We start from the raw sequence: 26,361 nt of genomic DNA, 5'->3' as shown, positions 1-26,361 counted from the left end.
TATCAAGAGAATCAAAATGTTTTAAAATTAAGTTGGAATACCCTTTTCTTCTGCTACTAAGGCATCTATGTATTTTTTCCAGAACAGAAAATGTTTACAAACTTGCGCTCCGGATAGGAACAATGTGTTTACTAGTAATATTGACAACCGTAAGAGTTGGGCTTTATATAACGCCAAGAAGAGAAAATATTTTGATAGCGTTTACAAACATGAAGTCAGTTCCTCTTCGCTTGGTTTGAGGATTAAGTACTTTTGTTTTCAAATATCTGCGCAATCATTATGGGAAGAAATACTATCCGATCCTACATGTTTATATTAACATTAAAACCTTAAGAGTAACATTTCTCCTGCAGCCTGGCTTTTTTCTACAGTTCATCCACTAGGGGCGCCATATCTTCATCTCACTGCGTCCTGTCAGGTCCAGCGAACTAAAGGGTTTGCTAAAACGGATAGTTAAGAGTTTTTATCTCTATACTTGAAGCGTGACTGTAGATGCCTTTCATTATGTGCTTTTATGGTTTGTGACTATGCACATTCTACATAAAAGCGTGATAAAAATCATAGCGGTTTTTAAAAAATCTTTTGCAAAGCTGGAACATCACGGTCAGCTGTGATTTCACTTAACGTGATTCATTGCAACAGCTGTTATTGATGTTGGCAATTATTCTTTAAAGATTAATGGTTTTTTTTTCACAATCTAAGGGAGGATATACTTGCGTATAGGCTCAGTGTCTGTTAAGCGATATATGTAAGTATTGTATAATAAAATCAATTGAATGGTCAGATTAAGCCGAACAAGTAATCATATATTTTATTAATCTCTTTTTAGCAGGTTACTGGATTCTTGCCCGCTTCAGGGCTACAAAATATGAAGCATTCGTATTGCATAATTTCTAAAATCTAAAGGCAGGTGGTTGACAATTTTCCAAACTCAAAAAGACGTGCATCTTCCTAGAGCGCATGGGGGAGGAGGATTAATCCAGATCAGATCATTGGGATGTAAAAAAAATAAAATAACAGAACCTGTTGATTTTATGTGTTCATTTTTAAAAAGACAACCCCACCTCCGCCTCCTCCTTCCTTCCACAGCTTTGCAGACCCTGCAAAATCACGCCTTTCTAAAAAGTGAGGAACGAACCCCCCCTCAAATAAAACCACTCCTCCTCTTTAACATATTAGATCTGTGCTCCCTCCCCTTTTCATCTCATTATCTCTCGCCCGTTGTCTCTAGGTGAAGTAGCGCCGCCAGACTGAAGCAGGTGTCCAACATGGCGATCACGGGGAACGGATCTCTCCCTACATCTCTGGCTTTATTCTTGGTTTCGGCAGCTTTTCTTCTCAAAGGTAGGAACCCGAACTGCGCCCCCCCGTCCCCACCCCAGAAAAATAAAAAAGAGAGCATGGAATTTCTTTCCAGTCGGAGCTCTCTGCGGTTTGTGGAAAAGCAAAGGAATGGCAAAAGTATCAGTTTAAAAAAAAACGGGAAAGAAAAACATTCAATTTCTGGGATGTTTAGAACCGTGTTCTGGATCGGGATGGATAAGTAAAATAAAGAAAAACTGAGTGAGATCGCTGCGTCCGAAGTGGGATTACGGTGTTGCGAGCCCAAAAAAATAGAAATATATACGTGCATGAATGTGAGAGTTGAGAAGTTGCGCGATTTGCCTGTCCTCGGTGCTGGCAGGCTCGCTACAGTCGCAGATTCATGCAGATGTTTCCAACTCCAATCACTGCTCCAGCAAACAAGTGTACTAGCCAAGTGCCTACCTCGCTCTTCGGGCAAACATTTTAGAAAGTGTTGGGTTTTTTTTTCTCATTGCGTGTTAGGAGAGAAAAAATGACTAGGACCTCTTTTTTTTTTAAAAAAAAAAACACCGAATAAGACCTGGTTTTGGTTCCGTGTAGGCTGTTTTGCGGGGGACTGGAGATAACGGGTGATTGATGTAACTATTGGCGGAGAGTGCAGGTTAGGGGATGAATTAATGGTTGTGCTCCAAAAACAGGCAGCACAAACGGGGAAAGGGGATGCGGTAGTCTCTTCGGGGAGACTTGCAAGTGGCTTTAGCGGACAAATAACCCTGTTTTCGCGTCGCAGTAGGTCGGTGCGCCGTATCCTGCTCTTGTACCGCCGGTCTGTAATGTGCTGTAGCTCTGTGCGGCGGTGTTTTGGCGGGTGGCTTTTGGGCATGTTAAGGGGGGGGGTTACGTGGAAAAGGCGTCGTCTGAATTAGTTTTAAGTGCCCTCCGGGCTTTGTTGTTTCCACTTTCTGCCTGGATTTGTTTTTGTTGTTGTTATTATTAGAGTTCCGGAAACTATTCGCTACTTCTTCTGCATAATTAAAGGGTTGTGCCGCTATAGTGGGATGAAACCTATGCAAGCGTGCTTCGTAGCCGTGAAATCGCTCTGCAAACTACACACGCTGTTTTCCCGTGCTTTGATTTGCTCGTCTGGTTCTTGCGAAATGCGGCTGAAAACTCCGGCGTGCCTCATAATTGCACAGCTGTGTAGTGGGTCTGTGCCGGTTACATGTGTGTGTGGGTTGTGCTGTTGTTTTTTTTTTTCCCCCAAGTAACGTGGTTTTTTCAAATGCATCACCGGTTTAAATAGACGCAGTCTCTGCTAAACTTCGTTGAGCGGCAGTATGTAGCGAACACGAATAACGACTCATGAGGGGGGAAAGTGGTTAAGATATTTTATATCGTGCGAAAACTGAAAAGTTCTCATCTAAAGGAAACTGCACAGCTGAACGTTTTTTAAGAAAATTTGTCAAATTAATCGCGGCTTTAAAATTTGCGTTAACAGTCGCGTTATTGGAGTTAAAGACCCCGAATTGTGCCATCTGCTTATTCTTGACGCGTCTTACACGGGCTTGTTTTATGGAAACGGGGTATTTGAATGGCTGGTTTTGATATCGTAGACGACGTGAAGGTTTTAGCCCTCAGTGCCATCTCTGAAACGCTTCCTTCTGGAGATCCTGTTTGAACGTAGCAGGCTTGGGAACTAAGAGGGCAGTGTTTGCTTTGAACAGAAAGACGGCGTGAAAACAGCGCTCCGGCTTAGTCATAGCTGCACTTGTAAACAGTAAGATCGTGATATTGGTTGTGCATACTGTAAATATTCGAGAAAAAAAGCTTTGCCGAAAAAAATAGGTGCATGTTCGGATGTACAAATCCCCTTTGGACATCAACAGGTGGAAGACATAAAATCTTTAAAATCTCCCCCCCACCCCCCTATATTATTAGCACCTACGGCAAAATCTGATGAATCTCGCTGCTACTATAATTTTTTTTAAATCCAGACGGAGCGGAAAAAATGCATGACTGGCTGAAAGGTTTTTTTTTATTCAACAGGAGACTCTCTCTCCTACGTTTGGAAACTGGCTTTCAGAAAATCGGTTATTTTAATAAATGTATGACTATTTTGCTCAATGCATTAAAACAGCGTCTTAACGATCGTGGCATTGGTTAGAAATATTTGCATTGTCTTCTAGTGATGTGCCTCACCGACTCAATACAGCAATTCATTATAAACTCGCTGGGGCGTCCGGATAGGGGGGGAAACAACTCCCCTGTTGGAAAACCGACAGTCTTTGTCTTTAATAGCTGTCCAGAAAATGATGATCAACATAAAAGCCCAGAGGTCTGAAACTCATGAGCATACGGGTCTTAATTTCCTGAAGTTTCTGTGGAGAGAGGAAAGTCCCTTGTTCCGTATCGTCTATGTAGTAGACCAGCAACTGTAGTGTTTCTCGTTTGTTACCGTCTTGTCTGCGATATCTGTTGGAAAATGCCTTTACCTCTTTAAAAAAATTGGATAGCTATCATTCTGTGAACTTTTAAGTGCACTCGGGGAATAACACTACTTTATACAATATGCTAAGCATTGCGGGAATATAAGATTAATGTAGCTACTGCAGGGAGGCATAAATTGCATGGTATCCAAGCCAAGAAATGCTGCAGGGTCTTTTGTTTGATGGCTTATTATGTAGATATTGCCACATTGTTGGTTTGATCAACTCCAAAATATACTGCCTTGTGACCAAAGTACTTAAATATCAATGAATGCCTAATGTTAGGAAGGGACCCACAAAAGGCAAGTTTGGAAAAGCAAGCAAATGGCATGACTTTTCACAGCCTTTCTCTTCCTAATTGCTGTTCGTGAGCTTCAACATTGACTCAGTTGAGGGGCCCAAAACTACGGGCAGTTTAATTGTTTGTGCTTCCCGACAGCCATGCCTCTTGACTTACTATAATAAAGCCCATACAAGCCTTAGACTTAGTGTTCTGAAAAGATTAGTTCAACTTCTTTGCTTCTGCAGATAAAGAGCAGGGTTTTACATAAGCATGAATGAACCAGTTCAGCCCAAGAGTTAGGCCTGTCTTCCAACCTGTGGAGCGTCAGTAGGCATACTGTATATTTTAAACTGTATATACAGCAAACTGTTGCTTTTAATTTCAGCCTCTTTTTTTTAGCTGGATTCATGCTATGTGGTTCCTAAGCTATACATGTGTGTCTCTATATTCATCTAGTCATTTCAAGGAATCAACTTAAACAGCAGAATTGTTTTAGTTCACTCACTAATGGATCCATTTCCCAAACTCAGCCTCTATCATGGGAAGCCTGGGAATTTTCTAGCTGTTTAATTCAGGAACGTCTAGTGTCTCAGTGACTGAGAGTCCACAAAGGGGGGATTTGCGGACACTGTTATCATGGAGTAAATCTTCTCATGAAGTCGTGCAGTTTTTTTTGGTGGTTTTTAAACCACACCCAAGCTGGGCTTATAATTTATAGCTTGCTCCATTTTGTTGTATTGGATGGTTGCTCTAGTTCCATCTTTAGAAGATCTAAGACTAATATTGAAATGACTGCACTTTTTGTACACATTTGGAAGTTTACCAGATCTTTCATCTGTCTGGGATGGCTTCTTAGGACTTTTAATTGAAAACAGGTGGGCATTGATAATCTATAATAGAAAGTAACTTAATATTTACTAAGAGTAGGTTATTGTTTTATCCAGGAACAATTGTTAACATTCAGTAGCACAGTTAAAGGAACACAACCAAAAGGTATTAAATAACCTGATATCAGAAGGTTATTAGTGTTATATTAACAGTTTACTGGAACAGTGCAGCTGGCGAAAGAATAGCATAACCCTCTGTTTCCAGGAGAGCAACCTATATGCAAGTTTTTTGTGATGTCAGGCTGGGTTGAGTTTGAAACTTTAGTGCAGTAGATTATTAATAGTATTCTACAAGATGTACTGTAACAGGAAAATGATTGGTAAAAAATACCTGTTGTACAATAGTTTTCTACAGTTCACCATAGTATATCTATTTTACTTCAGTTTCATGGTTGGGGAATGTTATTTTCCAACAATGATTTTTTCTTTTAGCTGTTAATAGTAGTGTGGCAGTTAGCACTGCAGTCTTACAGCTCCTGGGTTTGGACTGGCCATCGTCTGAGCAGTGCTTGCATGTTCTCCCTGTGTTCGCGTGGGTTTTCAGCAGGTGCTGTGGTCTCCTCTCGCCTTCCAGAGACATGCTGGCAAGATTAATTAGCTTCTCTACGTTGTCCCTGTGTGCTTATATACATGTGTGTGTGTGTGTCTGGTCCAGGGTGTAGTCCAGCCTTATGTCTCATGCTTCTGTGGCAGGATTGGAGTTGCAGTCATCCTTACCAAGAAAAACATCTTTCTGATGAGAGAGAGAGATGGTTTCATGACGGTTCCAGAAATGCGTTGTTCAGCCAGGTAACGTGCCACACCTAACATCAGTCCTTCATTTGTTTTTTACCTTTCTTCAGAGGAGTGAGCTCCAGCGAATGGCACACATGTGAAGCGGCGTTGCCGAACAGCGATTCTCTCGAGCACTGACTTAATCATTTGCTTCCTTTAGATCCAGTCCCACTGGGGAACAGTAAACAGGTGGTGGTGAAATTTCTTCTTTGGTGATGTCATTCTGTATAGTATTGTCAGGGCAGAAAGTGCTGCAGTTTTTTTTAAGTTTTAAGTTTGTAATTTCTTCCATGCAGGAATGATCATTTGTAGACCAAAGAATTTGTACTTAAAATCACTTTGGATCCTCGTCATGCACCAAAAATGTGTTTTTAATGTATTGTTTGGGTGAGGGAATGACTACAGTGTTAACTTGTTTCTTTTAACCTAGGGAGACATCAACTGGATGAATTTGCCTAATAGAGCAAGACTGTACTGCAGCCATTCCTGCTTTTTTTTTTATCTGTCAGAACTCCAGGTTGTCTTACTCTCCAAGTTGTAGCGGAATCCCAAAGGCGTGACATGCTGATCTTTTCTTCCTCTGCAGTTCTCTCTTACTGGGGGGTGTAAAAGGCTCTCCTTTCGGTCATGCCGTTTACCGCATGGGTTGTGCTGCGTCGCACCAAAATGCTTTCAGGAGATGCTACTGAGCAGGTTCCCAATTACATAGGGGCTTTGTTCACCCACTGGCACAATTAAGTGAATCCTGGAAACAAAATACAGAGAACATCAAAGTTAGCCATGCTTATTATCCTCCTCCTACAGTGTTTACGAAGGAGTTTGGTTGCGGGTTTTTCTTCAGAGTTATGCTTTTGGGAAGGTGCAGGCAATCAATTCATAGCCAGTGGCCATGAAAGGAAAAGCACGCTTTTACCAGCGACTGGGAATTTTAGAGTGATCAGTGATCAATCAGTCCTTTTAGTGTAACGGGAATGTTGAAAATATGTTCACGAGATGCCATTGATGTAGAAATATTGAATTGCTACTGCCGCTTCCAAATGTAAATTGAATTCTGCCAAGTTTCAGCTGTCAATATTACCCTCATCAGTGGATGATACATTTTTTTTTCTTTGAGAATTCAAACAGTATTTAGTGGGAGTCTTTGTTACCCGAGTGTCTGCATTAATGGAAGACATTAAAACTAATAAGGTGCTGCTGTTCAACACATTCCTTTCAAGAAGTGCATCAAGAAAATGGTTCACGTTAAATTTGCAGATAAAGGCGGTAGGCTTTGCTAGCGGGCTTTTCATTGAATCCAGACCCACTTGTCTCAAAATTCTGAAAATACTTTGTAATCAGTATTCAGTGTAAATATTTCAACATGAAAGGGACTAAATATCAAATATCGCACATGTCACATGGGAATAATTTTCCATAATCAGCATGTGTCCTTTTAAAGGTTGTTCAGTGGGTCTGCAGGGCACTGTTAGTTTTTTGTCATTAAGAGAACCCCCAGAATACACATTTTAACTGTGTAGCCATACAATAATTAAATCAGTTTAATGTGCTGCTTTTTTAGCTTGCCGTCAGTCAGAGATAAGAGCCTTTAACAGAGCAGTTTCATCTTTCCTAGGTTTTACTTAAAGCTTCGTTAGTCATACCTTAACTCAAAATAATTGCCACGTGCTCATGTGTGCTCAGTGAAGCTTGGGGCAAAGCCTTCCAAGGCTCAATTCAATGTGAAGTGTCCTTTTTGCATACACAAGCTGTCTGTATGTTGGGTGGAATGTGCCCTGCATTAATGCAAGTGTGCAGTAGTACACTTAAACATCTGAACTTTGTCAATGTAATAAATACTGTGGAGACAGTGCTGTGGTTTGCTGTAATGTATCTGATGCTTCTTGTGTCAGTACTGGATTTTTCATGAACTCCACAGTGTCACATGTTGCTTGGGACGGCCAAATTCGATGAAATTGGTTAACCGGGCTTTTGTTTCGGGAAGAAGTTTTTTTTTTCTCCTTTGAAGTGTAGAATGTGTGGGGTGCCACTTGGCAGCTAAACTAATACCTTTAGCCTGAAAATGAAAATGGGTGATGGAGCTTCTAATCCGCATAAGAATTTTTATGATGGATTAGAGCTGGCTTCCACCAGCTTGCTTCTGTATTGATCATGCGCTGTGATTGTCATTAACAGAAGCCCACACAAATGAGAGCATGAGGGGTGCCCAGACTTTCTCTAATGCTTAGTTTACATTGCCGTTCTCTAGGGCTGCGGTAAGAGTTCCAAAAGATAACACAGTGGGAAGGAAGGAAAAAACATTTGTTTGTTGATGTTCTCCTCCAAATCATTTTCTTAGGGGTTCTGGTGAAGATTGGTTTTCCCCTCCCAAGAATAATGGGAAATTTTTGCAGGGAAATGTTTTAAATTTACAGGGGGTGGGTGGGTGAAATGAAAACTTATTTTAAGTCTCACGCAAACCTTACAATCATGTAGAAGGGAATGTTTACATTTGTATGTTTTTTTTCTGAGGGGGTGGGAGTGTAGGAGGGCAATTTCTTTGGCAGGGTCACCTTGTCTGTCCTTCATTCCCCTGAGTGTTGCCAGTTGTCTTGTTCAACTAAACTTTGTGGGAATGACCTGTTTTTTTTTTTACTAATTCGGCCCTTTTGGCTGACAGCACATCTTTTATTTCACACTTTCTCCTGCTCCTGCTCTTGTCTCCATAGGGAGATATTTTGTCCAGATTGACTTAGCAGAGGGACCCTGCATCCCAGCTGGAAAGCCATAGAAACGGCACAAGAGTTAAATGTTGTATAGTTAGAAGCGTGACTCCCATCAGTCTCCTCCTCTCAATAATAAATTCCCTTTCTTTGGTACTGAAAAGCATTTTTCTTCTATGACATCAGTGAAAGTAGGGTAAGAGACAAAGAAGATGTAGAGCACTGAACAGCCATTGTTTTAGGCCTCATTGAGGTAAAGTGGGGGAGGAACTCTTTGGTTGTTGCCATGCCAACATTTGTAAAAATCATTTAAACTAAGAGGGTGTTTTGTTAACCATAGCATGTTCTCCATCTGTAAAAAAAAAAAGTGTGCTGTATGAGCTTTTTTTTAATTTGGGAACAACAGTTATCTGTAAAACTTCAAGTACAGAATGGGTCTCCACTGATTCATGTTTCAGACATTTGCAAATGAATATAAAAGGATTTGTAGCTACCACCAAGAACAAATGCTTGTATTCATATGCATTTTGTACATGATTACCTCTGGGTAAATGACACTCCCTGTCCGAGCTGTAACATAAACGTGCTCTGATTTTCTGATTAAAATTCTGGCTTTTGGGGGGGGATAAAATATTTTTGCAAAAAAAGGCCATTTTTTAACTAAAAATCCTACAGGTCAGCATTTGTTTTGTGTTGTTTTTGCTGCATTTTATTCTAGAATGTAGATTGTTGAGAAGAGGAACGGAGGGTCTTTGCTTCAGAGAAGCATTTATGACCGAGATGGTCTGTCTTGTATGCTGAATTTATGGGATTAGCGAATTTGGAATTGGTTTAGTTGGCTTTAAAGGCTAGCCAGTGGGCCTCTTCATATCTGGCATGAAGCCTTCACAATTCTTATTTTGTATCCCTTAAGGAACCTAAGGAAAAAAAGCAAATAAGCTTATCTTTCTTTGCAATGGCTTAAAAATTAAATAATTGCACTTAACCAAAAAGCTCACCAAGAAAGCATCCTTACCTACCACTGAATATTTACAAAATGTCTTCCTTAAAGCTTATTTAAAATGGATTTCTAGCTGTTGATTTATGAATACAGATTTGACCTTAGATTTCTCACGCCTTTCCTGTGTGCATAGGTGTTCACGTTTTGAGTACAATTAGCTGTCAATCAAAAACGGACAAAAGGCAGTTAGGCCTACTGGAAATCGGTCCTGAATGGTCTTGGTTCTAAACAAGTTTTAGGAAATGTCAACACTATTGGGATTCAGTCCTCTGTTAGGACATTCATAGTTCTTTTCTTACATTTTGATTGGCAGCTTTGCTGTGTTCTTTCAAGACTTGCTTTCCTACTTTCTCAAAAGTGCAAGTGTACATCCACTTTTTCTTTTCAGGAAGAACATTTGCTTCACCAGCAGGAGCTTTGCTCTTGAGGTCAAAATGACTTCTTTTTATAGTGATAAAAGTTTGAGAAAAGGGTTAACTTTCAAGATATTGTGATTCATTCGCTTTTCTTTAATGTAACTTGGAAAAACTAATGTTCTGAAGAGTTTTTTTTTTTAGTGTTACTATAACAGTACATGTTGAGCCCCTCTGACATCAGATTGTACATTTGTCCCCGACCAGTAAAAATTGAGCAGACCATCTCCTTTTCCAGATCTGTCTTGCAACTTTTGTCCTGTTACTTTCTAATCTCTCCCTCAGGCTGTTCTCTCAGGTTTGGAGTCTTTTGTTTTTCTTTTTAATATTCACACAATCAAGCCTCTGCTTCTCTCACCTTCGTTTTCTTGTAGGCAAGGAATATTCCTCACAATGTGCTCTGTCAGGCTTATTATTTAACGCTGTCTTCCCTTCACTAGGAGTTTTCATTCTGATCAGACTTTGTGGAATCCAGCCCTTTAAAGCACCCTCTTGGCTCTTACCCATGGTTTCCTTTTACCTCTCTCTCAGGCTGCCCATTCACCTGCAGCTGTTGTGACAGAGTGGTTCACTGTGGTTTACTCTGTAATGTGGACTCTGTTGCTCTCTTGTCTGCAGTTACAAGAATATGCTGCTGCCTTGCCAGGCATTGCCACCCTTCTCTGAGCGCTAAAACGCCTCCTGTCCTGTCCGGCATCCCCCTCCTGTTCCTGGGCAGCGAACATCGTCGTGGGGCCTGGAGAACAAGCTACCGCACAGCCTGCCTGTCCAGAACCTGTGACACACCCTTCCCGTGTCTTTCCCACGGGCTTGATGGCCAGCTCTAGGAAGAGGTCCTAGCAACAGAGCACTAACTCGCCGTCTCTCTCCTTCTCCTGGATGATACCCTTTTTGGGTGTGGAAACCTCCCTGCTCCGAAGTGGGCATTAACCAAGATGGTGCTGTCCTGTGGCGACGTGGTGCTGGTCTTGCTCTGTGTGGGGTAGCTGCTTGCCACTAGCATGACAGCTGCTGGTTTGCTGTCCTGTTCCTTCCTAGTCTGAGTCGAGGCTCTTGGGCTGGGATGTGGGTGTGGCTTTGTAGGGACCTGTCCTAATACCTCCTTTCTGTCTCACAGAATTCTGCTCTTCTGAGTGTCACTCACTCAATTTTTAGGGGTGCGAGGTTTAACCCATTTCTAGCTCCTTTCAGCAGCCATCTTGGCATGAGGCTCCATACAAACGCCTCTCTCACGCCATCACAATTCTTACCCCTTTTTTTTCTTATTTACAGCTTCGGACGTGTTCTCTCGGATGTTCTGGTGCGATTACAAGCCTTCTTTTATTTTCTGCATGTTGTTTTTGGCATTGTATTTGTTCAATAAAGTTTTCTTTTGGTTTGTTTGTTTTCCATTTTCATGTTCAAGATGAAATTAGATGCTGTTTTAACAATCAGAATGCCTGCACTGCAAAGTGAAAGCAGTTTGCACTTCACTTATTTACAAGTAAACCTGATCAGTCATTATGTGAATATACCTTCACATTAGCAGGAAATTGGAAACCATCTTATTAACCAAGGGTGTAGACATATTCTGCTGGAAGTTAATGAACTGAGGAATTGAAATCTGAGACGCACACAATTTTCTTTTTTTTTCTGCTTAACTCGGTGTGGATAAAAAAGCAGCTCTCTATACATCATGTTGGCTCTTCTATAAGGATGATTTCCAATTAAGAAGGGATTACAGTGATCTATTAGCCTTTCTCTAATCTTTTTAAGTACTGTACAACATCATAACACGTCCCAAGATCAAGGTCAGACACTTAATTTTTCTGACTTCAAGATTTACTTCATTATTTGCTTGAAAAGCTATTTTTTTCCTGCACTTGCTAACTAAATAGGAGGCACATTTTTAATTTAAACACCATAGTGTTTTATAGATAATTGATCTAGCTCTCCTATGTGTGCACACTTTTTATCTGTTTGTAACTTAAAGCTTTCAAGTAATGAACATTAATTAGGGCTTTGTTCAAAAGCTTAAAGTTTCTTTCCTAGAATTACCTGACTTCTGAGGTAGTTCCTAAACCCTATCTGAGCTTTGTCATGTGTTAATGGACTGTGCTCAGTATTGCATCCTATATTACCCAAGAAAAAATGTTAAACCCCCCTTTTTTCCCATTTTTACACATAAATTGTAGATTTTATCCAGACTTTCCATTTCCATTGATTTAATATAGAGATGGGGCAGGGGGGAATCTTTTCTGTTAGTGCAGTAGTACAGATAAAATCTAGGTTCTGCAGTGCTCTCTCCTAAATTTCCGAGATTTAAGGATTTAAACGTGTCTTTAAATGTTGTAAATGATTTTTTCTTTTTGGGCTTTATTTTAGCAGTGGAGTGAATATACTTTAAGATTATCCTCAAACTTGATTACTGACATTATGTTCTTTCTGTGTTCCCTTTATTTGGCGGTAGCCTGTTGGGATCAATGCAAAAGTGTAGCGAAAAAATTGCCAAAGCTCGATCAGGTTTTTTTTAAATCATGAACTCTCAGCAACGATTGAAGACATTCTGTTCATTCTTGACCGCACTGGGAATTTCAAGCACTGTAAAGCAAGCGTATCTTTAACTGCCAGGCCCCATGAGATAACGTTTCTGAAACCATATAGATAATGTGAAAATAAAAGTTGATCATTTTTATGAAAGGAAGGGCTGAGGATTAATTTGGCAATGTCTATTGATGTGAAACAAATAAAAAAAATACGTAGCGTTCGACATGGTGCTTCATATTTTCGTATGCGAGACTTAATGTAAGGTTAGTTTGTTCTTTTTACATATAATTTCTGATGCAGCATCCTGCTTGTAGGTTGTTTTGGGAGGATTCCTGATTCTTGTGGCCAAGCAGTTCTGAATTGCTATCAGTTGTAGTTTATTTTGTAGTTGTACACACATTCATCAACACATATGATCTGGTTTTATATGTTGGTGTCCTGATATTCTTAAAAGAGCCATACAAAGTGTGATTTGTTAGTCTCAAATGTTAGGTGCATTGAGTGTTCAGTCATGGGGGTGCAGTAGAATCTGAGCCATGACTGGTTATATATGGCTTCCATTGGAGAAAGTAGGGGAAAAAAACAGGCAAACATCTGACTTTAAGACAAAACTGAACCTATTAAATTCAGAATTATTTAGAGCGCATTTGTAAATTTGAAGAAAGCACGTCAGCTGTTGTAACTTTCTGGTTATTTTGAATCTCGTCCAGTGCTACACAACTGAAATGAGTGTAAAGGTCGTGCATAAAACTCCGGGGACAGCCCTCAAAACATGCAAACACAACGGTTAGGTGCTGCAAACTGGTTTGAGGTTCGGCTTGTCCATGAAAGTGAATGTCTTGCATACAGCCATCCCGAATTTTCTGTGAAAGATCTGAAACCCGTGAGGTGCAGGAGTTGGAGCAGAATCTCTGCGGCTGCGTTGAGGTGTTTCGCCTTTTCGAGATGGGTTTTGTATAATTCCTTTGAGATTCAGAATGAAGGGGTGGGGATGGGGGGGGAGCATCAGAAATCAGGATGCTGGGTCCTTCTCTTACATGACCCAACTTTTATCTGAAATTCACTGGATCAGTATTTCTGTGGGCTGGTGTGGTTGTAAACTATAATTTTATCAATTTCTCCTCACGTCCGGCCCACATTGTATCTCCTCACTGGATTATTGAATTTTCTGGAGTCTACTATTAATCTTTTTTTTTTCCTTCCATGTTATGCAGGCACAGTTCACGGTTTGTGCATTCATGTTGAAGGTATCATAACTGGTAAAGTTGGGCAAGATAATGTAGTGCCCTTAGCAATCATTTGTAAAGGGCACAAGTTTGTCAGGGTTTATTTTTAGCAACAATTGATTTTTCTGTGACACATAGGGCCAACCCAATTGAAAATGAAGCAGTGCATAGTCTATAGAGGGAAAATTACACATATAAGGGCATTCAATACTGTAGCTGATCCAGAAATCTATTGGTGAACATTTAAGACTGTGACCCATGGTTACAAATCTCATCTCTTAATGTTTGACTCCTTACCCACAATGCATCTCACGTCAGTGTTTATGGTGTAGCTTGAGTTTGCATTATATCACATAAAACTCATGGTGCATAGTAAGATACGGTATCTAATTAGCAGTAGGCTCCCAAATGAACTTTCATTTATCACAATACATAAAAAGAGTCAGCTGTTAATGTGTGAGTAAGGATTAAGTCTTTTGTATAAAATATTTATGTTTAAGTTTCCATCATTTAACAAATAGTTGATGATAATTAGAGCAGTTGATTATGTGAGCAAATGCCTTCTTTTACTGAATTAAGTACTTTTAATGTGGCTATGGATAAAGCACTCTTCTATTTCAAGCTGGCTGACTTATTTTTACAGATTTCTAAAAATAAATGCAGAATTTCAATGGGGAATGTCTTTCTGTGCAGACACAGGAAAGTGGCAGCTTCAGGTAAGTTAATCAGAGCTGCGCTGGTTTTACAAAAGGATTAGAGAATCGGGGAATTTTGTGCAAGCAAATGCAATCCTTGCCCATATCAGGTGGCATTGTAGCTTTAGAAAACAGTTCAGTACCTGAGCTGTGTTCCCATGGGTTTCTTCAGTCACTCTATGATGTGTAAAATGCTAGGGTAGTAGTATCGCTTCTATTTGTATTGCATTCTGCCTGTATTAAAAGATTACGAGCTGCTACTGTGTTGTGAAATAGTATGATGGCTGTTTTGCATAACTCTCATTCACATAAACTCGTTAAGAATTGCTATAAGTATTGTTTAATATAAATAATGTGCACTACACTTCATTTTGTGAAGGTGTTTGTTTTGAGAGTCATCATAATTCCTTAGAGGCTGTCTCTTGCCTTTCCCACAGGGAGTGAGGCCAGTGCAATTTTTAGATAAGTCGCCCCTTAGCTTCTGTTTTACATATGCATATGGTTCTGTAGACACACATTTGTAGTCAACTTTGTGTTCGTCCCTGTTGCTGACAGTACAATGATGATCATGACAGCAGTGCGATTCACCAAAACCTCAAACCATTGTCGTGCGGAGAACAAGAGGCCCAGAGGAATTCGACACTGTGGCATCTTTAGAGGAAGTGGTTTTTATGGTAATATTGGCCGATTGAATACAGCGATTGGTCTTTTTGTCGTCCTTTATGCTTTTTTATCATCACCAACTTATTTCTAAAGGACTGCCTTGCTTTTGCATTTTGTCATATATTGGAATGATATGGAAGAGGAAGTGGTGGTGAAGTTTCTTTGCTGAGGATGCAAGAAGAAATCCTCTGATGAACAGGTTTTGGGGGTAAAAGAAATCCTTAACACAGCACCTACTTGAAAATAGAGCTACCTGTTTGATATCATTGTTGTTTTGGGGTTTCAGTAGCTTGGGGTACTTTTGTTCATAATGACCGAGTCTTTACGCTGGGAGTGCTTTTTACTTGCTTCTTCTTGTGACTCTGCTTGGAAAAATGATTCAGCATGTTGGACACTTTAATGACATTTAATGAGTTGGAAGATGTAGGCTTTTTCTCGGTTAACAATTCCTCTTTTGAAAGCTCTTATTGCTCCCCCAACAAGAGCTTCTTTTGAGGTAGAAAACCCGAGTTTCCAAGCAGACAAAGATTAATACTTGGTGCATTTTATGTTGTAGTTTTTTGAGTGCTTTCAAAGTCCAGTCACTTAAGGAATCACAAGTGCCACACATCTTTTATTTTCTTCTTTTGTCACGATTCAATTTCTCTCTGGCGCTGGAAACTTCGAGAGCATGACAGATTGTAAGGCTATAGAATTCACCCCTTTGTTGCATTTCCCTCGCTGGGTTTGTTTGTTTTAACCGTCAGTGAGCCGCGTTTCCGAGGTTTCACGGCCCTGACTTCATTTGTTGTCACGTCCCACTCCAAGGGCAAAGTAGAAGAAATGTCATAATCTGTTTTGAGATGAGAACCAGTGGCAATGAAATTGTGTCCTGTGGTGCACCCTAGGTCTCTGAAAAATGATCCAATTTCTTCTTGTAAAACTAGGTCGTACAGTAATCTCCCAATGTCCTATACAGGCGAGGAAAAAAAAAAGAAAAAGACCTGTTGAGGCTCTCAGTAGGTAATTGTAGAACATTCTAGGGGTTCTGTGTAAAAAATGTCATGCTTTAATGTCACACAGAAACCTAGCTCTCAAGGTCAACAAAAAGGACATTTTAACTTTCATCTTTTGATGCTGGTTTTTAAGGAAAAAATAACATAATAACCCACTTTGATTTATTTATTTTCCCTCGCAGGTGCTGCTCTTTATCGTTACCAGGCTCCCTTTTACACGACGGACAGTAACAATTGAATGGCATGACTTCAAAAGAGCAGGTGTTTTATGTCAGGGTATGATAGCTAAATGCTACATAGGTCAGTAAAGCTTGGCCTGTATCATTTCTGCCTACCCAAGTCCTTCATTAAATCCCACTTTTTTCTGTTCTCAAGCTGTTGATTTACGTGTGACACTCATGTACAATGACCGACACATTTTAACCCAGTCCACACCACACAGAGGAGGACTGACAGTCTGGCAAGCGATTGTTCTGAATGAGTTTGGCATTCTGTCGGGGTGACAGGTGGTACTGCAAAGTTGCAGGAATATTCACTTGAAGGCCTCTTAAAGGACTTATATTTTGCACACATATAATTCAAAAGCTGATAGCTCAAGTCGACCTGGCATAGCATCACTGTACCCAGCTCAGTAGGAATATGAGACATTATTACGGTTATTTTTTTTGTCCTCTCTTGTCCTAGCTTATTAAGATTTAATGATCACAAACTTCAGAATGTTGCACCAGTTTTTATGCCACTTCAGAAAAGTAGTTTGAGGGGAAGCCAACGCACATTAAAACTTTGTTTGCCAAATAATTTTTTTCAGCAAGTGGCTTTCTGCTATGTGTTAAAACATTATTAAATCTGCTGTTGCCAAAAAAAAGCACACAATCATATCCTGTAATCCAGTAATTTAAAACGCATTACAGATCTTACAGAATGCCAGGCAGGGGAGGGAGAAACAAGCTTTGCCAAACAAGAGGCAATTTAACCTAATCTGCTGCAAACTCTGTTCGAAGTTTTGTCTACATTTTATGTAGATGTTTTATTTCACTATTTGATTGACTGTCCATGTGTTATTTGCATGGTTAACTGTGTTTGTGTTAATTTTAATATAAAGTGCTTTGTGTTGGTTCTCTTTTTTTCCTTCTGGTTGTTGAGTTATTGCCAAACTCAGTCTCAGCCAAAACATGAAAAGCAGAATGTTATTAGCCTTTGGCCAGTTACAAGTTAGACTGAAGTCTTTACAAAGCAGACTAAAGAACTTACATTGTTTTTTTTTTTATTGCAGAGGTAGTAGAGGGTTCAGATTGAAATAATTTGCTTTTAGGTTGCTGTACATTAGAAGGACTGTGCAAGTTTGCTAGTATTACAGACATTTTCCTTACAGCACTGTAGGTCTGTCTTTACTGTGATGGTGATGTTGTTTTAAGTGACCTGTTTCTTCAGGATTCAGCCCTCCATTCCCTGTTTTCTGCTAGATGGTAGATCTGGGAAGCTTCTTGATCATGTAGTTTTAACAGACGGAGTGAAGAAGATTGCACTGTATGGTATATAGATTTCTGTGGATAAATTTGGCACTCATCTTTCTAGTGAAGTCAGTTGACTTGGCCCATCTGTCCAGCACAAGGTTTTTCTCCGTCACAGGTTTGTGACCAGGTTAGTCTTGGCTTATTGCCAAAGCAGTCCCAAATGAGGGAGATAAACAGGCTTTCATGCAGGACTTCTGATTTATTCATTTCCTTTCTTTTTCTTTTTTTAATGCACTAGACTGTAAAGGAGGGCCTTAGGAGTCCTAAAAAAGGTCTGAGTGGCAAAAATGTGAACTTCGGGGAAAAAAGCTAAATAAGCTTTCAGGGGACAAGGAAAACATTGCTCACTTGTTTTTTTTTGGAGAGAGATTTTGCGTTCTTTAAAACATAACGAGTTTATTTGGGCTTCTGTTACTGTAACTCACTCTGAAGAACGTTTCCTGCGTAACAAAGTTTAAATGCCTGCCCACTCTGCCTTTTTTGTTTTGTTTCGACACACTGTTCGAATTCAAGACCATAATAAATTATGCATGACTTCTGTACTTGGGGGAAGATACTTAATCAATGATAAACTTTGCCATAGTTTGTCAGCAATTGATTAGGAAAGTAACATGTTCATTCTCCATTCCTGGTATCATAAGAGCAGTTCAATACACATCTACATTCTAGGGGGATTTATAAAGTATGTAATTCCTTCTTTAAGAAGCTCTGTTCTTTTCTGATAAAGTTGGTAAGAAGTCGATACTGTAGCTGCTACAGATGTTTTTTTATTACTAGGCTAAGAAATTTTGACCATTCAAAGTTTTACTGCAGTTTTACACTCTGTAGCAACAATACGTAAAAGGCTGATGTCCAGGATTGCTTTGTTCGTTTTGTGTGTAATCTTGTCCACCGTCACTGACAGTAAGCTGGTTTAGATGCTACTTAGAAAGTGCGCTGTACCTCCCATCTGCTTTCGCCTTTCCATATTTGGTTAAACTCTTGAGGCTTCACTTGATAATAAAGTGACGTGAAAATGAAATAGTATTCAAGTAATTTTCCGATATAGGATCTTTGATAAAGACGGAGGATACCTGTTTTTCAATATTTAGAGTACTTGCGTGCCCTGCTACAGCCTTCCTGATTGTGGCCCTGCCTTGTGCCCTGTACATCCAGGATGCTCCGGCTTGCCACAACATTTGGCAGGAGTAAGCGGCCAAATTAATATGGGGGAATGGCGCTTGGAAGCTAATGTGTATGTTACTTTGCATCCAGATTTATTCTGCTGAAACCACACCAGCATCTTCTAATATTAATCTTCAAAGAAGCGTATCCTAAGATGGATTGTCTTTAATCAAGAAGAGCTCAGTGATCCCAAATGTGGTCTTTTGGATTGCCAAAAATCGATGTGAAGATAACCATATCTGTATTTCATTGTTCTACCTTTTCTTGCTAGAAGCACATACTGTTTTTCTCTCCGAATTATATAGCAGTAATGAGTATTATGAATTTTCTTTGTGGTTTGAAGTGAGAGGGGCTTTTGCCTGCTGTTCTTTGAAAGCCTGTTGTAAGAACAGTACCTCTTGCTGGCTGTGGAAGAGCCTGCGGTTCATCTAGATTCAAACTTGCTGCTTGGTAAGGCTGTGGCTTGTGAGGAACAGAGATTTTTCAACCTTGTGGGACTGTCAAATGGTGGCGTGCTGCAGGGGGGATTCTGGCAATATGAAGATACTATTTTTTCATTTTATTAATGGGAATTGGAACACATGGGTCGAGGAAGCTAATTGTCCATATGTTTGCACGAGAGAAGCTGCATTAATTTTAGCTTCGGCGCTGTGAAATCCATGACAGGCAGCATCTAACAATATTTATGTTTGTACACTTTGCATGCCTTTGCATCTCCTTTTAACAGTAAAAAAAATGTTTCTGGGGAATATTGTGGAAAAGTTAGTAAGCAAAAGAGGTGTACGCTGAACTGATTTAAGGCAATTCAGACATTCTTTAGGAAATGTTCAGAGATCATGAGAAACAACAGGAAGTGGAGAGAGTTCCCATGATGAAAAGTAAATGAAAAGCATCCATCAAAATAAATTCTAAAGATAGAAGTATGGGGGAGGAGGTGCCTCATTTCTTTTGATTTCTGTGATTTAGACTCCATATGTCGTCCTCCATATGTATAGTCATTGTCGGCTTATCTGATGAAGCCATTTGTAATCACGCAAATCTTTTGTATGGATCTGCTTAAACTATGCTTCATCACAGCAGTAATGATTGGATTACCCGTCTTCATCTCTGAGGACAGTACACATCAGAAATTTCGAAGTAAAGGTTTATTCCATGTTGAAAAGTGAAGAAAAGAAACAATGTTTCGGCCGTGGAGCCTTCTTCAAGTGTCACTTACTTGAACCAAATCAAAAATTAGTTTGGAGCTGTGGATCTGCTTTGTCGGTGGATTGGCATGATGCTGTTGAACAGTCATGCGAACTGAGATTCAAGTGTGTGCAGTATGGATAAGAGGAAGAGGTGCAAGTGCCGTAGACTGAGCATGAGGCATCCATTTTTACTTTTAATTCTGTCATAAAATGCTAACACACAAACCACCCGTGTAGGTCACTTTGCTTTAAAGCATGAACTTATGCACTTTTAGCTATGTTCCTGATGAATATTCCTAAAGAAAGAATTCAAAATGAAAACAAAAAAAAGTCAGGAAAGAATGCCCTAGGGAGAGTTAAAATTTCGCATTAAAGCCAGTTGTGTACACTATGGATTCTGTGTGTAACTTTCTGTAATACATTTCTGTTCTTCTTAGGAAGACAGATTACTACAGAAGTACCCAGCAGTTTGGATCTTAGCAGGTTGCAGTCCAAAACCCATCTAAGCCGTTTATATGTTTCTCAGTCAAACATCTGGGCCAAGGCCTAGCCACTTAATGTAAACCCACATAAATCACTGTAAGATCTGTAAGTAACGCATAGTAAACAGAATGATAGTAGATTAGGTTGGAGGATTAGTTCGGTAAGATAATTAGACAAAAAAATGAAATAAAGATGGCATATTGCTGTTTTTCAGATCTAGAAGATATGTCCTCGATCTGGGTTTGTAAATGTGTTTATCCCTGTGATCCTACCTCAGAACTGTGCTGCTCAGAGCCAGGAAATATTCCTGCGGCTGTGACCACTGTCATGCCTTTTTTTAGGTCACAGGGAGTTGCCCTACTCTACTAACAGGGCAGCAGCCAGAGATAGGAAACTGCTTTTCTTTCTGGGTCAAGCAAAAAGGAAATTACTCTGGCTGGTGAAGATTAGAACAGAGGACCAACTATTGAGCAGAATGAGAACAAGGGTAGAAATAACAAGAAAAGTACCACCACATTCCTCTCGTGTCTATCATTAAGTAACACTGTATGTCAAGAAATAAGAAACAAAGGGAGGAATGAAACATCAATAACAGATGTTCTTAAATTTGTCTAAATCTTAAATCATTTGTGGTAATACTATAGTAGTTGTCAAATAGCTAAGAATGATATTCTATATGTTTCTATATATTAAAAAAGCAATGTAATGTTAAGATACATTAGTAAACTGCGGTGTTATGGGTATCTTCAGCTTTAGAGTACCATGACAATACCAGTGGCTTCTATTTTCTGTGAAGTACTACTTTTGTGAAATGCTACCTTGCTAAAGTTAACACTGTATATTTTCCTGAATCTTTGCTTTACAAATGCTTTGTTAGCTTATGTTTCTCTCTTTTTAAGTCCTTTTGGCTCCTGACATTTTAGAGAGCATGCACATTTGTGCTGTTTTTGACAACCAGCATTGTTCGCTAACCTTTTCAATACAAAGCCACCCCATCATTATGCATCCTGATACAGACACAGACCTCCATTTTCATTCCAAGTATAGATTAAATAACTTTTCTTTTAGCTGCAAATTTATTTCAGCTATGTTTCAAAAATATCAATAAGGTGAAGATTTCTTTTACAAATAAAAGAAAAGGCTTTTACAAAGATCTTTTCAATCTTTTTGGTACATTTTGTAAATTCTGCGCTAAATCCATCGTGTATGTCTTTATAAGCTCATGCATGTGTCAGTATTGTTCACTATTCTCAAATTGTCATTGTAATAATTTTGGATGTAATTAATCTAGAGATGTCTTGCATGCAAAGCCCAGGAGATAAGTGATTTTGTTCATTTACTAATTTTCAAATGTATTTACAGTATCTAGTGCTCCCTAGGCTATTGATGAGAGCTGCTGTATTAGGTCTCAATGACTATATTGTGACAGTCAGTCCTAATAGCATATTCTTTGTCCTTTTGTTCGTCCCACATGGTGATCTTATTGTGATGGAGCCTCATCCATTCTTCTGACTTGATAGCTTTTCTAGATCTGAATGGCCTGTTTCCAGTGAACAACTGTAGCAGTTGTATGAATCCTCACCACACTAGACTCTTCATCTCTGTGCACAGCTATCACTCATTAGTCTTGAGCATCTGCCCTTTGATTGGCTGTGTTGGTTTTCCCTCTCTGGTAGTCTTGCAGGTCCCGAATGACGGTCAAGTATTTTGGCTTTTTTATGATGTGTTACCGTATCTCAGCTTACACTTATATAGTGCATTTCTGGACACTCCACTCAAAGTGCTTTACAGTTAATGGGGACTCTCCTCCACCACCACCAGTGTGCAGCATCCACCTGGATGATGCTCCAGTACTCTCACCACACACCTGCTCTCAGTGGGGAGGAGAGCAGAGTAATGAAGCCAGTTCATAGATGGGGATTAGTAGGAGGCCGTAACTGGCAAGGGCCAAAGGGAAATTTGGCCAGGATGCCGGGGTTACACCCCTACTCTTTTCAAGAAACTCCCTGGGATTTTTAATGACCACAGAGAGTCAGGACCTAGGTTTTACGTCTCATCCAAAGGAATGCAATGCAATTTTGTATGCATACTGCTAATCTTTGCACATCATTAATTAGCAGGTATTAAATAAAAAGAATTTCAGAATTTTTAACATATATCAGTATAAACTCAAGATTCAAACACATTTGCGGAGAAAAAAATATTTCTAAAAATATTGTAATATAATGTTTACCCATTTAATAATGTTAAATAAACAACAGTATATCAATATTATTAATACACATTATTAATATATATTAATTACATTTAATTAATAAATGTTTATTAATAAAACATTATTTGTTTAATAATTCTTATTTTATATTTTTAATATAATATCTTATAAATTGAGGTGTATATGGAACCTTTGCTGACAATAAATTGGGAATGTGTTTTATTGGATGAGCCTTTAGTAAAGAGATCTTTGTTGAACATCTCAGGATGTTTCTTGGGAGACAGTACAAATAAAAAAAATCATTACTATGACAAATTAAACTTATTTAACGGATGGAAAGACTTCAAAACTTATGACAAACATACAAGACTTATGGGGTGGAGCGGTGGCTCTGTGGCTGGAAGGTTGCTGGTTCAAATCCCGCAGCCGGCAGAGGAATCCTACTCCGTTGGGCCCCTGAGCAAGGTCCTTAACCCCAACTGCTCCAGGGGCGCTGTACTATGGCAGACCCTGCGCTCTGACCCCAGGCTCTCTCCCTATCTGTTTCATGGAGAGCAAGCTGGGGAATGTGAAAAGACAATTCCTAATGCAAGAAATTGTAAAGGGTTAATAAAGTGATGTTAAAAAAAACAGTTCCTTTAGCTGAAAACTTTTGCCCTTGGACTGCACTGATAAATGCATCCTTTATAACGTACATTCTGATCTTGATGAAAGCATTCAAGGCGGAATTGAGCTGACATAGTTGTATATAGACGAACACTTGCCTGTTTCGTTGAAAAAGAATCATGTTCTTCAAAGCACATGGAAACTATAATCTTGCCCTGATGTATTATTAAAAAGAAACATTATAAAGTGATTTTTCTGAAGAATGTCTTTCCTCTTTTTGAGAAAATCCAGGAGGGTATGCATTAAAAGTACACTCTAAATTAAAGATCAGTTACAGATTTTGTGTGACACAGTTGGGAATAGAATTTTTATAGTGTAGCTGTTTGAACCTTTGCAGTTTGTTAATATAAAGTTTACCGAGAGAAGTGTCAAGATTTTTCGAATTTCTCTTTATTGTTTCATTTAATAACATTTTCTCAGAATACTGCATCTGAATACAGAAACGAAGATTAAAGCAATCTAAACACCATCATTTGTCAATCTAAAATTGAGTATGCAGGCCCCCAACTGTGCTATGTGCCATGACATTCCCAGTGGCGATTTTACTGCAGCACAGATCTTTAAACCAAAATACTTTTAGATAAGTTTGAGCTTTCTGTAGAGCTTGGAATTATTATTTTGACCCCAGCGACACTTTTTTAGTTAAATAGCTTTAACTTCAATATATAAATCACGGCTCGTGTGAGTTGTTAAGATGTTTTGCAACAGAATGAGAAAAGTCTTCGGGAAGGTGTTTTGGGGGATGATGATAGGAAATCCATATTGGTATGACTTGAAAAGGTTGTGGGTTATGCGCTGAGGGTCAGTTGTCTAACAACTCAAAAATGATTCAAGCTGTTGACACATTGTTGCCACAAATATAGGCTCTGTTGTTCAGTTGGAAATCAGCCTGCTCCCTTTTCATGTTGGTAAAAATGTAGCTTACAGAAATGTTTATCTCTTTACAGAAACTTCCTCTTTGCTGTTTCTACCTCTCCACCTTCAAATTTCAAATGTGCCGTTAAAATGACAGTATTCAACTGTTTGAAATTAATCACAGCGAACATATGGTACTGAAGATCTCTCAGGTGCTTTGATTTCTAGATAAACAGGTTTTAATTTTCTTATGAAAGGCCATCGCATCACTGCATGACTGAGGAAGTCTGAGGAAGTGCGAAGAAGAAAAAATAGTTTTTAGTGTGTTAGGAATGGAAGGAGCTGTAAAGCCGATAACGGTGTGAATCAGTAGGTTTGTAGAAAAAGGCAGTTTTCAGATATTGCTGTTTCTGATTGCTTGAACAAGTGGTGACGCCAGTACAGCCATCGATCCATCGTTTGTGGAGGTCAGGGACAAACCCAGTACAAGAGGAGAGGAAGCATTCAACTCACAAAGATATCTACGTAGCTTGAACTTAGTTTTGTTCTTTGCTAAGGCCTTCTGGAAAAAAAAGCCATTTTAATATCTCTACATTTAAGCAAATGGATAAAAGTGCAGGTTACTTAAAGAAAAGTACATGTAGTTGAAACACAATAAACCTATAATAGCTTAATATCAATGTGGGAAATGCTGGAATTGAGGCTTTAACCTATGTGTGTGTGTATATATATAATATTTTTCTAATTGATGTGTACAAAGGGTTAGGAATTAGACATACATGAGCTTAATTCCTTGTGGCATTAATACCGCCAGAGACTAACTTCCACCCCACATCCTCTGCTGAAGTTCATGACTAATTCATTTTCAAGTCAAAATTAACATCCCACTAATGGGCCACTGCTTTGTGCCAGCCTGTGAGATATCTGAACTGTTCTTCATGTGGGTTCACTACATCATTTACAACAATAATATCCTTTTTTCTTTTTTTTGGGTGAAAAATAGACTTTATAGCTCATTAAATTTACATCCCCCTCCAGTTAATAAGCTTCTTCCTAATTGCTAAATAATGCACAAGACTCCTTGATGTGGCTGCAGCAGATGGTAGTTGGGAAGATGCAACACTGAAAAATGCTCAACTCCAAGGTTTCTTGTCAAAGGGAGGTTGCAAATGAACCTAAGTGGAACTATTGGCATTTTATGGATCTGCCAGCACTCAGTAATGAGGAAATGATATACTTTCTGTGGCTCTGCTTGCAGGTTGTAATGTGCAGTAAATGGAAACATACAGTAGGCCACACTTTCCAAAGCTAAACCCCCTCGAGGGACTTGAATGTATAGCACAGGCCTGGTTTTCGAGCCATGTATTCAGTTGTTTTCCTTAAATTGAAAAAAAATAGAAGGTGACGGATCAATAGATGTAGTTTGATGGGTTACCCTGTACTCCTGCACAACATTTGTTGAAATAAACACCCTATATTTACCATGTATTTTATACCGTGGATGACGGTATATTGACTTCACTTTCACATAACAGGTTTTGTAGCTTGAATTTCAGTGCATCAGAGATGATGACTCTCAGTTAAGTATGATGCAAAGGCGCCGTATGATAGTGTAACAGAGCTTAGTGAAATTAACCTAAATGAATATTATAATTTTAGGAGGAGGTTCATTTACATGTTTTCTTAATTATATTTATGAGTGTGTGCAGAGTGGATTTGCATTTCTTAATCTGCAGTCTATATTATGGCAGGCATGATGAAGAGGTGATGTTACTTAATGTGAGTTTTACAATGAAGATGCTTAATGTCCTTATTCTACGTTGTTGTGCAAATGGAAGATTCGTACTGAATTGAAAAAGAATGAAAACCTATGAATTCCTTCTTTTGCTTTTGCTTTCTACGTATTTAAAATGACCAGTAGTATGGAAATAAAATGTATGCAACTAACTGCTAAATAATGCACAAGACTCCTTTGTCTTGTCAGTGGCATTAGTGCATTTGTATACTTTCACATCCAAGGCAATTTCAGTCCTACTGAACAAAGTTAGTGCTGAATGCAAATGTATACTGTAGCTCTATGTTGATGTATTAGCAATGTTGTTGCTCTTCTTATATGCCTATATGAATAGGGCATTTAGTGAGCGGTGATTGTATGGGCACTTCTTGTCTGGATTAAACCACAAGGAGGCCATAGATCACGAATGAACTCCTGGGGGACTTACAGCTGGTTTAGTTGAAAATAAATATATGGTCTGTGAAAGTGGACATCAACAGACCATCCGACAGCCCCTGAAAATAAACAAAGAGGAGCTGAATGGTCAATTT

At 39.2% G+C, this 26,361-nt stretch overlaps 1 protein-coding gene across 4 annotated transcripts in view; it reads left to right on the top strand.

Annotated features, from left to right (window-relative positions):
* The first annotated feature begins 1,209 nt into the window (after positions 1-1,209).
* Positions 1,210-26,361, top strand: part of cadm1a (cell adhesion molecule 1a) — a 317,702-nt gene continuing 292,550 nt past the window's right edge. For 3 of the 4 annotated variants that reach the window (XM_069182600.1, XM_069182599.1, XM_069182598.1), the window contains exon 1: positions 1,232-1,344. In XM_069182600.1, coding sequence (XP_069038701.1) covers positions 1,269-1,344 — 76 coding nt within the window. In that variant the 5' untranslated portion in view covers positions 1,232-1,268. Of the gene's footprint in view, positions 1,345-26,361 lie in introns of all 4 variants that reach the window. The other variant, XM_069182597.1, reaches the window with a different exon arrangement.

The sequence above is a fragment of the Lepisosteus oculatus genome, chromosome 23 (assembly GCF_040954835.1).
Source record: "Lepisosteus oculatus isolate fLepOcu1 chromosome 23, fLepOcu1.hap2, whole genome shotgun sequence".
Lineage (NCBI taxonomy): Eukaryota > Metazoa > Chordata > Actinopteri > Semionotiformes > Lepisosteidae > Lepisosteus > Lepisosteus oculatus.
Note: the sequence above shows the minus strand (reverse complement) of the source record. Positions and strands in the feature narration are given on the sequence as shown.